At 21.0% G+C, this 14,189-nt stretch overlaps 4 protein-coding genes across 4 annotated transcripts; 1 reads left to right on the forward strand and 3 right to left on the reverse strand.

Moving 5' to 3' along the window:
* Window positions 1–164: 164 nt before the first annotated feature.
* On the reverse strand, window positions 165–5,661 carry LOC122852553 (PR domain zinc finger protein 10-like). Its single transcript, XM_044152430.1, has 5 exons — window positions 5,520–5,661; window positions 4,950–5,190; window positions 4,459–4,864; window positions 4,025–4,378; window positions 165–3,950 (listed from the first exon to the last, which is right to left on the reverse strand). Exons 2-5 carry the CDS (start codon window positions 5,133–5,135, stop codon window positions 1,378–1,380), a joined length of 3,519 nt encoding a protein of 1,172 aa, XP_044008365.1. The 5' UTR covers window positions 5,136–5,190; window positions 5,520–5,661; the 3' UTR covers window positions 165–1,377.
* A 2,096-nt stretch (window positions 5,662–7,757) lies between these two features.
* LOC122852554 lies at window positions 7,758–10,246 on the reverse strand. The gene is made up of 2 exons (XM_044152432.1): window positions 10,054–10,246; window positions 7,758–9,912 (listed from the first exon to the last, which is right to left on the reverse strand). The coding sequence occupies exon 2, from the start codon at window positions 9,847–9,849 to the stop codon at window positions 8,068–8,070; it is 1,782 nt and encodes a 593-aa protein (XP_044008367.1). The 5' UTR covers window positions 9,850–9,912; window positions 10,054–10,246; the 3' UTR covers window positions 7,758–8,067.
* Window positions 10,247–10,380: 134 nt separating this feature from the next.
* LOC122852558 (coiled-coil domain-containing protein 43) lies at window positions 10,381–11,550 on the forward strand. The gene is made up of 3 exons (XM_044152436.1): window positions 10,381–10,623; window positions 10,886–11,298; window positions 11,396–11,550. The coding sequence occupies exons 1-3, from the start codon at window positions 10,459–10,461 to the stop codon at window positions 11,466–11,468; spliced, it is 651 nt and encodes a 216-aa protein (XP_044008371.1). The 5' UTR covers window positions 10,381–10,458; the 3' UTR covers window positions 11,469–11,550.
* LOC122852556 lies at window positions 10,977–14,001 on the reverse strand. The gene is made up of 2 exons (XM_044152434.1): window positions 12,702–14,001; window positions 10,977–12,619 (listed from the first exon to the last, which is right to left on the reverse strand). The coding sequence occupies exons 1-2, from the start codon at window positions 13,213–13,215 to the stop codon at window positions 11,829–11,831; spliced, it is 1,305 nt and encodes a 434-aa protein (XP_044008369.1). The 5' UTR covers window positions 13,216–14,001; the 3' UTR covers window positions 10,977–11,828.
* Between the last annotated feature and the right edge of the window lie 188 nt (window positions 14,002–14,189).

A 14,189-nucleotide genomic window follows, 5' to 3' on the forward strand; every position in this document is an offset into this window, starting at 1 on the left:
GGTATCATTTTTAAATGATTTTTTTTTTTACTCTACTTGGCGATTTTTTTTTATATTTTCTATGTAACTAGTTTTTTTTTTTTAGCAACATTAATTGTTGAATATTTTTATTAACTTGAATTTTTTTTTATTTTATTATTATTATTAACTCAACTACTTGTTACTTTTTTTTTTTTTTTTTCGTGAAATAGTAATTGGACTATTTCCAACTAATTAATTCTATTATTTTTAAAGGTTTTTCTTTTACTATTTGCTGTCTTCTAATTTACTATCAATGCATTATTTTTTTAAAGACAATTAAATTTCATTTGAATTATAACTATTATCATCAACACTATTACAATAACAATATTTTTTTATTTTTTTTTCATTTACTAATATTTACTAATGTTTAAATTTTTTACACTAAACATTCAACTATTAAAGCTGTCTAATAATTAATAAATAAATTATTGAAATCATATAAAATAATAAATAATTGAAAAAAAATTTTCTTTTTTACTTTCAATTAAATAAATTCTTTAATAATAAAAAAATACTTAAATTTATGTTTTTTTTTTATCTACTAAATTTAACGCTTTTAAATTTTTTTTTTTTTTTTATAAATATTTTTTGGAATGAAACATAGTTTTTAAAAAATATATATATCAGTTTCTTCATTTATTAATTTAATATATATAATGTAAATTGAAAAAGTAATTATATAAATATTAAAAACAAATAAATAAATAAATATAAAAATAAATAAATCTTATTTTAATTCGAGTAAAAATTAGAAATAATAAATAAAAAAAAAAAAAAAAAACACTTACAGATTCTATTTCTGCAAATAACAGGTACAATATTCGATCATTAATATTTTAATTAATTTATAATTATTATATAGTAAATTTAATTCCATCAATAATCAACTTTTCAACAATCTTCAAACCCTTCATTATTTTTCTCAATAATTTTTCAAAAAAAAAATAAGCATTAATATTAATGCCTATTTTTTTATATTTCATACTAAAAAATTTAGTTGAAAATATATAAGAAAAATTCTATTCAACACAGCATGATAATCACAATAATTCTTTTCGTTCTTTTTAAATATATATATATTTATAATCTTTCATTTAAAATAATTTTATCAACACTATAATTTCAATAATATTATGCTAAGCATCTCATTATTATGGTCGTGAATATAAATATTTATTCAATCGACCAAAGCCGTGCTTCATTCACATAAAATTTTACGAGATTCATATCTCGTAATAAATTGAAATGTTTTATGTTGTTGTTGTTGTTGTTGTTTTTTTATAAATATATTTTATTTTTTTTTTTAAATATGAGCACAAAAACCACATCTCAAGTGGCTTATTAATAATACATTCAACGTATATCTCTCATTCTAACAAATTGTCCACCAATAATATCAATATTATTATCAACAACATCATCAACATCATCAGCTTTAATAATTTTTGTTTTTATAAAATTATCATTATCATTATTTTCATCTTCATCATCATCATCATCTTCATCATCAACATTATTATTATTAATATTTTTAATTGGTGGTTGATTTTGACTGTCAGATGGACGATTACGTTGACGTGGTATTTTATCAGCTGGTTCCATTAAATTTGAATGTTTTTTACGTTGATGTTGTAATAATTTAGCTTTACTTGCATATTGTTTATGACACCATTGACAATTATGTGGTATTGTTGTTATTGATCCAACTGTTTGACAATATGTTGAATTTTCTAAACCATTTAAATTATTATTATCTTTTTGTCTATTACTTGGTGGTAATGTTTGACCAGGATGATTTTTCATAATATGAGCTTTTCTTTTACTTGAACTTTTATATACTTTATCACAATATTGACAATAATAATCACGTGTTTGACGTAATATTGGTAAATTTAATTCTGGTATTGATTCAGGTAGAACATCTGGATGTCTTTTAGCCAAATGATTAACCAACATACCACGTCTTTTAAAACCAACTAAACATGTATGACATTTATAAATAAAACGATTATAATCTGTTGGATTTACTTTTGGAATAAATTTTTTAACATTATTGTTGCTGTTGTTATTGTTGTTTACGTTATTGTTATTATTACTAATATTAATATTATTATTAACATTATTACCCTGTGTACATTGTTGTTGCTGCTGTGGTTGTTGTTGTTGTTGTTGTTGCTGCTGCTGTGGTTGTTGTGATTTTTGTTGTTGTTGTTGTTCCCTTTTTATAATTCTTTGTGAATTATGCATTCTTGTCATGTGTTCTTTTAATTTATCTTTACGTTTAAATTGTGAATAACATTCATTACATTTAAATTCACGATAATCAGAATGACGTAATAAATGCATACGTAATTTATCAATTGTTGGAAATGTTTTACTACAATATTGACATTTATGTTTTCTTTCACAGTGATAAGCAAGTATATGTTTACGTATAACTGAATATTTTAAAAATTTTTGACGTAAACAATATGGACAATTAAATGTATTATCATCATTACGATGTGTTTCAATATGATCTTTTAATTGTAATATTTGATTAAATAATTTACGACACATTGGACATTCAAATATTTGTTTATCTTCACAATGAGTTTTTAAATGACATGATAATGCTGAATTATTCATAAATCTTTTAAAACAAATATTACATGGTAATGGTTTTTTATCATCTGAACCATGTACAAGATAATGTTGTTGTAAACGTACTTTTGTTGCAAAACGTTTATAACACATTGTACATTTATGTGATGATAATATATTATTATTATTATCATTTTTTGTTTTATTTTTTTGTGTTGTTTTTGATTGTTTTATTTTTTTACCATGTAATTTTGTAATATGTTTTATTAAATCATTTTGATAATTAAATTCAATATTACATTCTGGACAATGTAATTGTTTATTTTTATTATCAATTATATTTTTATTATGTTGTATCATATGTAAATTTAATAATGGTAATTTATCAAATATCAAATTACATATTTTACATTCATTATTTAATTTACGTGAATTTTCTTTTTCTTTATTATCATTATGAATTAATTTTATGTGTCTTAATAATTTTTGTGAATTTATAAATATTTCATTACACTCATTACATTGATAATTATTATGATTTTTTAAATTTTTATGTATTATCATATGACGTTTTAAACTATAACTACGTGGAAATATTTTTCGACAATGTGGACATGTATAAATATTTTGTGTTGTTTGTCCATCAATAATTTTAAATAATTTATTTTCATTTGTATTTTTATTTTTACTTGTTTCACCATTATTATTATTATCATGATTTAATAAATGATTTTTTAATATTTCTGAATTATTAAAATATTCATTACAATCAAAACATTGTAAATTAATATTTTTATCATGAATAATTGTATTTTCATTAATATCAGGTTCAAGTATTTTAAGATTTCTACGTAATGCATATTCAAAACTTGGTCCAGCTTTTAATTCTTCATTTGGTAATATATTTTTAGTTGTTAAAAAAAAAATACCATCATTTTGTTGGCATATTATTAAATTTTGTTCTTTATAATAACATGCTGGACGTACAAAACGCATCCAATTTGATGAATTTTCATTTGATACATCAATTTTTAAAAATTCACCATATACATTTGTTTCATAAAGTAATGGTAAACAATTTAAAAATGGTTTACCATCATATGTACATACAATACCCTCAATTGGACCAAATTGTGTACGACGTCGTATATTACGTTTAGCAAATACACCATAAATTATATTATCACATACATTACCTGTTTGAATTTTTGTTATTGATAAATATGAACCAGGTAGTGTTGCTATTGCACGTGATGGTACTGGTTGATCAGCAATTGTACAAACATTATGTTGACAGCTGCATTCACCAACTTTAAGACAAACAGCATTACAATCATCACATCCTATAAATAAATTATTAAAAAAATAATTAATATTGCAACATTTGTTTAAAAGATAATAATAATTATAAACTTACGAAATGTTTTTTTATCATTAATTTGATGTTTTAATTTTACTTTTGTATTTTTATTATCTCCATCAGTTTGTGTTTTAGATACAATTAAATTATCATCATCAATTTTCAATTGAATATCATCAATATTAATAATATTTTGTTCAAGTAAATTTGTTTTTTCATTTGTCATTAATTCTTCATGTACAACAAGTGTATCATCATTTGTTATTTCATTATTTTGATTTCTCAATGATGACATGACATTTAATTGTTCATCATGCATTACTAAAAAATCACGTGCAAGAGTAAAATCAGTACCTGGTATTTCAGTTAGCATTAATGGTGCTGTTGTTGTTTCTAATTCATTATTATTACCTTGAAAAATTAATATACAAAAAATTATTATTATTAATATATTGGTATTATAAAAAAAAAATATAAAGCTTTATAATTACTTTGCATGAGTATTAATTCATTTGCAACACTTGATACAAGTTCTTCTGTATCGCTAGTATTGTCAACATTAAAATCTTCAACATCATTAACATTTGATTGTGTTGTTTGTGTTGAATTTTGTTGATTTATAAAATTAATATTAGCACGTTGATTATCATCAGTTTCATGTACAATAATTGGTGATGTTTGATCTTGTAATACAACAACTGAATTTTGATATTGTATTTGTGGTAATTGAACTGGTGTTGGTGAATAACGTGCTGTTGAACTCATATTTGGATCAAGTGGACTAACACGATGTTCAAAATCTGATAGAGGTGAATTTGGACGTGGTGAATATATAACTTGTTCATATGTTGGAAACATTCTTGAATAATCTCTTGATTGTTCCTCAACATATTCAACCTAATAACATAATAATAATAATTTAAACAAATAGATATATTAATTTTTTAATTTTTAAATAATATTATTTTATTTTTAAACTTACAGTTAAATATAACAATCGATTGTTATTATTGTTATTGTTAGCTTTAATTTGATGATGATGTTCTGATAATGTACCAAGTGAATTTGTTGAATTCCAACATTCAGATAATTCAGATGCTTTATCCATCATTGAAATATCAAGTGGATCAATTGGGGCCCCCTCATTATGAGGGCCCCTATCATCCATTGTCGTATTTAATTTAAACACTTTATCAATTTTATTATGCACTTTTGTATATCACCTTTAATAAAAAAAAAAAAATTATTATTATTATTAGCAAGTTTTTTTTATATAAATATTTTGAGTTAAATTAATTTTTTTAAACAATCACAAATTTATACAGGGTATAAAAAATTATAAATAAATAAAAAAATGATGGGGTAATAAAAACTGGGTTAAGCTGATGAGCTTTTCAATGTCACATAAATTAAATTCACAAAAAAAAAAAAAATTAGACACAAAATTCAGCTCATTTAATTTAAAAAACTAAATTTTATTTAATTAAATGAATTAATTTGTTGTATTTTTGGAGTATATTAATTTTAATGTCAAAAATTTTTAATAACATACCTCAGGATAAATTAAATTTACCTGCTGCAGCAGGCATTTTAATAAAAAAAATGCTCGGGTTAATATATGTCAATATGTGGAGGACTAATATTATATATAGATATATATTTACAATGATTTGATAAGAGCGCCAGCCCCCAATGGTGTTTTTTTTTTTTTTTTATTATTATTTATTTTTTAGCTCTTTTTTTTTTAGCCTCTCTCTGTCATTCAGTGCTCGAGAGAGATGCTGCCATCTAGATAAATTTTCCCGCTTAAAATACAAAAAATATATTTAATTAACTAATAATAATTTTTTATAATTTATTTATTTATATAAAATAAAAATTCAATATGCTTATTTTTTATATAAATTAATTTATTGATAAGATACAAGATTTTATAGAAAAAAAAATTAATTTTAATTATTTTAAAATTTTTTAATAACTAAAAAATTAATCAACTTATTATTTCTAAATATTGATCATTTTTTTTATCAATATTAAAATAATGATAAATTAATTTATCAACATATATTATTAATTTTTTACATTTATTTTTTCTTATTTTCCATGCATAATTTATTGTATCAATTGTAATACATGTATTAATAACATTTAAATAATTAATATTTGGTGAATTATCAAGTATGTATTTAATACCAAAATCAGTGACATTATAACATTTATAACAATGAAGTTTTTCAATATTTAAAAAACCATTTAATACATAATCATTGACACCATTACAAGATGGTAAATAAATGGATTTTAAATTTTTTAAACAACCAAGTTTATTAAGTGTCATTGATGTTGTTAACATTGATGTTATATAAATACTTTTTAATTTTTTACAATTATTTATTATGTTATTAATACTGGCATTATTAATATATTTTTGTCCTGATAAATTTAGTATTTCAAGATCAATTAAACTGCCAATTGCATCAAAAACATTTATTGATAATTGTACTGTTAAATTATCAATTATTAGTGTTTTTAATTTTTTGCAATTATTTATTATACAAGTAATATCATTGTCATTGATACCATCAATATTTAAATACAGCTTTAAATATTCTAGGTTTTTTAAATTTGATAATAAATGTCCATTGTTGTATATTTTACATTGTGATAATGTTAAACTTGTTAATTGAATATTTTGAGTTAATATATTCATACTGTTGTATTCAAATTTCCAATTCCAAAGTGACAATGTTTTCATATATTTCCATTTTTTAATAATCTGTTGATAATTGAAAAAAATTATTGGCATTTATTTTTATTAATTAATTAGTTATTTGTTTCCTTACATTGTTGCAATCTTTGTGCCAAGCATCAGGAAAATATATGAAAATTTCAAGTTTTTTCAAATGATTACAGTAGTCATTTATTAATGATATTAATTGTGAATCATACTCATACTCTTTCCATGACAACTCAAATAAATATTTACCATAATTTGGCAATATTTTTTTAACAATTGGATAATTATTTGATGATTCAATTTCAATTTTTCGAACATCATGCCAAGAAAATAAACATAAATCTCGTACTTTTCTTGATACTTGAAAATTAAAATATATATAATTATCAATAATTATTAATTAAATTATTTAATTAATTTTTTTATAAATACCTTTTTCTAAATTTAGTCGATCATTATTTGACAAATATACGAAAATTTTTGCAAAACAATAGCAATTCAAATTTTCAATTGGATAAAATTTTTTTTGTTTTTCAATAACTTTGCTGGCAATTTTTTCCATTGTTTTTTGTAAATTTTATTGTAAAAATAAATAAACTTTTTTAAATAATGTGATGATGTGTCGATGATGACTTTAACTGATTGACTAAATTTTAAAATAAATTTATAAACTATTTTTTAGTTATCAATGACGAAAGAGATAACACAAAAATAAACGGATATTGAAATTTCATTAAATTTTTCAATGAGCTATATTTATCAATTTTTTAATAACGTAATATTATTTTTAGTATATTTTGTCATTTATAAATTGATTAAAAATTATTTATAAATTTAATCAGCCTTTTCTTTCATTCATTAATAAAAAATTATTGAATTTTTATCGTTGGTTACTTATTTATAGTGTTTTAAAATATATTTTTAAATATACTTAGCTATAAATAAAAATTATAACGAAAATGATAAATGATATAGATTATTGTTATTAAAAATATATGTCATTTGAATTTTCTAAAGGTAAATGTATGAAAAAAATTAGTCAAGTTATACATACATCCAGCTTACAAATTTTATTTGAAAAAAAATTATTTTTGATTATTTTTATTCATCAATACAAAATTACAAAAATAATGTGTAAAACTATATATACATGTTATTAAAAAAATTATAATTTATCTGTTTATTAATAATTATTTTCATGTATTTTTATTGTTTTAAAATTATTAGATAGAAAAAAAAAAAAAGAAAATTTATAAAACATTATTTTTATTTAAAGAAAAAATGTAGTAAATTTATTTTCATTAATTAACAATTAATAGAAGAAAAAAAAAAAAAAGTCATATTGTTTATTACATTATTTTTTTTAAAAAGCTAATAAATTTTTCCATCGCCATACATTAATAACAGCTTGGTAAAATTCAATATCCGGAATTAGTAATTGTTTTTCAGCCAATTCTTTTGGCATATTACGAATTAAAAAAACAATAATATCAAACATTTCTTTTTGACGTAAAAAACGTGATTTCATTTGTAAATTTTCACATGAATGATTAACAATAATTTTTGAGTATGGATCAACTTCAGCAGTGATATGTGATAAATCAAATATTTTATCAGCTTTATTATATTCATTTTCTGATATTTTATCAACAAAATATTTTGTTGATACATCAAGACCATTAACAATAAATTCTTGATAATCAACAAAATTAATTTTACGTATTGGTGTATTTTCAACATATGATATAACATAATCACACCAATATTTATTAATCCATTCAGCAATATGTAAAAAACCATTTTTATTTTTAATTTTATCAGCTAGATGTTTTACATTATCTTCTAAACAATATTTACATGCTTCACCAAGCATAAAATATATATTTGCATTATCATTATCTTTAAATGTATTATATAATGAATCAAATGATTTAACTTTATCAATTGTACCAATTGTTGTCCATTTAACATGATCATAATAATCAAATAATGATGGTGATTGATATATTTTTCTATTTGTATCATTATTTAGCAACCAATAAATTTCAAATAACCAATCAATTAAATTATATCCAATTTGTTTAATAATTTGTGGCATTTTTCTTATAATTGAATCAGATAAATTTAAATTTTCAATATTTTTTAATATATCATTTGTCCATATATTTAAATAGCTAATTTTTAATTTAAATGCTTTATCAAATTTCATATTTAATAATTGTTCAATTTTTGTTCTCATTATTTTTGTTTGCCATAAATTAATTGTAAATTTAATAGCTGTTATTTGTTGTAAATTAATATTATAATAACATTGTGGTAATATTGTATCAATTGTATTTATTTCAATTAATTTATCAATTGAATTATTATTATCAATTGTATTTAATAAATCAATTATTTTCCATTTTGTTATTTTTAAAAATTCATCATCAAATAAAATATTTGTTGTCATATAATCAGTACCTTTTAATGTATCAATTCTATTAATTGTAAGCTCAAAAAAATTATAATATGATTTACCAATTTGATTAATAGTATCATGTAAATTACTACTTAAATCATCAGATAAATTTAATTTTTTAATTATGTCATTTATAATTGGTTCAATACTATTATCTTTTAATAATTTTTTATCATTTTGTAATGGTATAAATAAATCATTAATTTTTTCTTCAGATGCTTCCCATAAATTCATCAAGCATGTTATTGCTTCTGATTGATAAAAATTATTTTCATCATTAAATTGTGATTGTAATAATTTTAATACATCAATATTATCATTAATAACAATCCATGGTAATTCTTTTAAATATAATTCATTTTCATCATTACAAATATCATCCCAACAACGTATTATTTTTTTTTCAATTGATTTTGTAACAACTGTTATTTTTCCAATAATTGATTGTGGAAATGAATGTAATTTAATATCATAAAACCATGAATCTAATATAACTGTTAAATTTTGTTTTATTTTTATTTTATGATCATAAAATGTTTTTTTTTCCATCCATTTTTTTAATATCCAATATTTTTTTAATCTTTCTAATAATAATGGATTACGCCATATTATTGTTGAAATTTTTATCAATGATAATTTTAACAAACTTGATACACGTGGTACTTTTGATATTGTTGCTGACATTATTATAAATTTTTCGTTTATTTATTTGCTTTTTTTTAACAAATTCAAGTTATTATTTATATTCTGTAAAATTAAATTATTTATTTATTATATTTACATGAAAATAATTGACAACTAAATTTAAATTGTTGTTTATTATAACAAAGGAGTCTAACACAAAAAAAAAAAAAAAGCAACATAGATAATAAAAATAGATAAAATTACCTGTTGTTATTCTTCAAGTGTGTATTAACTTGTTGAGAAAATTATATTGTTTTATTTAAGTTAAATTATTTGTTTATATAATCCAGTTTAAATGTGAATTTAATAACCTCTAGTTTTTGCAACTTGACGTCTGTTGATGATGATGGTGGTTGAAAAAGCCAAAGAGGCCACATGTGTTGTGTACAATTGTGTCTGTGTTTATAAGTGTGTGGGTGTGATGCCAACTTTTTTTTTCCGCGAATAAATCTTTTTTTTTTAATAATAATAATAATTGTTAACTATTTGCATTATCAACTGATGGCAATGTTTATACACACCGCCATTGTTGTTGTGAGGGGGCCTCCTAGAAGAAGTACATATAAAAAAATATTAAAAAAATAAAATAAAAAGAAATCAATAAGTGTCATGGCGATGGCAATAAATTCATTTGATACTTGGTTAACAAATAAATTACAAGAATTAAATACTGATGAAAGTGTATTTGGTTCATATATCAAAGGAATATTGGAAGGCGATGAAACTGAGGATGAAAAAACTGAAGCACTTGAAGGAATAATAGCCGGGATCACGGTGAGGACCGTTTGGATTGTGAGGTTAGAATGTACTCGGCGTTCATTCTACAAAAAAAAAAAAAGAAAAAAATTCATTATTAATGAATTAATAACAATGCCAGAACTCGAGGCAATAATACAATGAAAAAAAAAAAAAAAAAAAAACCAATCAATTCATCAAAATAATATTCATAACAATTATTATTATTTTCTTTTTTTTTTTTTTTTTTACTCATTTTTTTTAGAATTGATTCTAATGTTGTTGATTTTTTTTTTTTCAGGAAGACGGTATTGATAAACACGTGTCAGAAATATTATCAGCATGGGTGAAATGGTTACCACGTGATGATGCTACTGCTGTTGTTGCTCCAACTGAGGATGTTGAAGTACGTTTAGCAAAATTATTGGATTCACAAAATTTACCAAAGACAGCTCAAAGAACAACATGTACTGTTGAAGAGAGAAGAATACGTGAAGCAATTTTAGCACAATACAGTGAAATGACTGATGGTGAAGAAAGTGATGCTGAAGGTGATGATGACACTGCTACTGGTGGTGGTGGTAATGGTGGTAGTGGTGATGGTGGCATTGAAAAAAATACAAATGCAGCAAATATTGCACAACAATTAAAAGAAAAACGTGAACGTGCTAAACTTGAAAGTCAAGAAAAAAAAGAAAAAGATAAAAAAGATCGGTATGTTATTAATTTTTATATATATATTTTAAAATATAACTTATGTTATTTTTATATTTATAATAATATGTGTTAATTAATGTTTTTTTTTTTATAGAGAAAAACAAAAACAATTAAAAGAAGAGAAAAAAGAAAAACGTAAAACCGTTAAAGGTGAAAGAAGAAGGTAGCATGATAACAACACAATTAAAAATTATATTAATAATAATTTTTTTTTTTTCCTTTCATTTTCCAAATAACAAAAAAAAATTACATTTATCCATAAATCGTGTAGATTTTTGTTGATTAATTTACAGCAAAAAATATTATTACATTTCTTTTAATTTAATTTACATGAATTAATTGTGATAGTCAATGATTTAATTTTCAAATATTTCTTTGGTTACTTAATTAAAAATAGATATAAAATATTTTGTTGAATCAATTTCAATTTCAATATTCGTTGAATAAATGTTTTGCAAAGAATTTTTTATCTTGTCTGGTTAATTTATTATTGTAATTATAATTTAAAAAGAATAATTGTTTGATAATTATACAACTAAATTTATTTCTTCATTGGAATTATCATTGTGTCCTAAAAGAAAAGGCCAATTTCTTTGTGATATTTTATTAAGTTCACCACGTAAAAGATTAACTAAATCATCAAGATATTTTAGCTCTTTTACTTCATGACGTAAACTTGATGTTTCAATTTCTAAAATTTCCATTTTTTTATCTTCATATTGATAATCTTTTCTTAAAATTTCAACATCTTTAAAAATTCCTTTAGTTGATGATTGTAATTTTTCAACTTTTTGTATAAGTTGATTAAAAACATCATGACAATTTTCTTGATTAACAGTAACATAAGTTTCGTCTTCTTGTTCAATTGAAAGTGCAAGACGTGTTAAACGATCATGTCCACAATGACCAGAACAAAATCTATCTTCAATTAAAACATCAGCTTGATCAGGATTACTATCAAGACTTTCTAATATTTCAACAACTTTATTAAATGCTATTTTAGTATGATGTGAATCAATTGTTGTATAAACATTTGATGCTGTTGCAAGCTCATCAGATAAACATACTGGTATTTTTTTATAACTTTTTTTAAAATCATTACAACTTATACTTGAACTTGTGCTACTCTCTAATTCTGGTATTTCAATGTCACTTGGTGTATCACAATTAGCTATATTCAATGGATCTTTTTCTAATACATCGTCATCATAATTAAATTTTTTAGATCTATTTTTTAAATATTTACGATAACGTAATGATACTGGTACAAATATTTCAGCATCTCGTTGATTCATTAATTCTTTTAAATGTCGTGATCCTAAAAAATAAAACAAAAAAATATTTAATTAAAAATATACAAACAAATGATAATAAAAAAATAATTAATTTATTAAACTAACCAAATTTTGATGAATCAATTAAATTTTCTAATTTTTTAATTGTTAATTTATCATTTATATTATTATTATAATTTTTTTTATAATACAAAGAATTTGGTAAGTCTGGAAAAAAATTTGGTGATGGTGTTAATATTCTGTAATCATGATTTTTAATTATTCTTTCTGGTGTATAACTGTAAGCTGTTATTTTATCATCATTATTAAATAATTTATTACACATTACTGGTATTAATAATGGTGTATTATTATTATCATCAAATTCATTACACTCTAATACAGAATCTTTTTCAATTGAATCAATATCTAAATCATTATAATTATCATCAAATTTTAATGAATTTAATTCAATATTTTCCATGTTTAATGACACATCAGTAAATTCGTTTTTTGATAAATTTAAATTATTATTATCATCATTTAATTTTAATAATGATGATGTATCATTGTATAATATATTTTTACAATTTGAATAGTCTAAATTTTCACTTGAATAACAATTTTTTAATTCACTCATAGTTGACTTGTTGCATTGACCTTCGATCTTATTGACATTATTATTATTATTTTTTTATTATTAATAAAACATTGAATTTCTTTGTCAAAATTATTTACAATATCACTGTCGTCAACTTCAAACATTACGTCAATTGTCTTGAAAAAAAATTAAAAATTTACTTTTTAATTTAAAAAATTTTTTTAATAAAATAATCAATCACTTTATCACAATCAATATTTTTATTTTATTTTATTTTAATTTATCCAGTTGATAATAATATTTTGCAACAACAACTCATTGATTCGGATAATAAAATTTAATTAAAATTATATATTATAATTAAATCGTTAAAAAAAAATAATATTTAAAATTAATTTTTTGAATAACAATTATGCAAATTAATTTAATAATATTTTATTTATTTAATTTAATAATTTTTTTTTGTTGTTTTATTATTAATAATTGTGATTTGAAAATAAAATAAAATTTTCATGGTTCACAAAGTGTTGATTAAAAATAATGTTTGTATCGTTGAACCAACTCGTGATAACTAAATTGAAAAATTACTGTGCACAGTGAAAGAGGCCTTATTGAGTGCAAATAAATTTACATATACTTTGGAAATATTATATATATGTACATAATACATGAAAGAAATTGAATAACTATTGAAAAAAAAAAAAAAACATTGCGTGACTATAAGCTGATTACTGAATTCGATCATTGAATCTCTGTAACATAAATTTATGACATAATGTGGTCGAAAAAAAATTATGATTATTTGTTAATATTTTAAAAATAATTATATAAAATTTTATTTTATTTATTAATTTATTATTAGTTGATGAAAAAAAAATTTATATAATTGTTGATTGAAGGAATTATGATTGATTTATTTTTTTTTTTGTTATTGCTTATTGATATAATTTATTGACAATTTTTTTAATTAAATTTTAGTTATTTGAGTTGTAAATTATTGACCTCGCTTTGAC

The sequence above is a fragment of the Aphidius gifuensis genome, linkage group LG3 (assembly GCF_014905175.1).
Source record: "Aphidius gifuensis isolate YNYX2018 linkage group LG3, ASM1490517v1, whole genome shotgun sequence".
In the NCBI taxonomy this organism is placed as follows: Eukaryota; Metazoa; Arthropoda; class Insecta; order Hymenoptera; family Braconidae; genus Aphidius; species Aphidius gifuensis.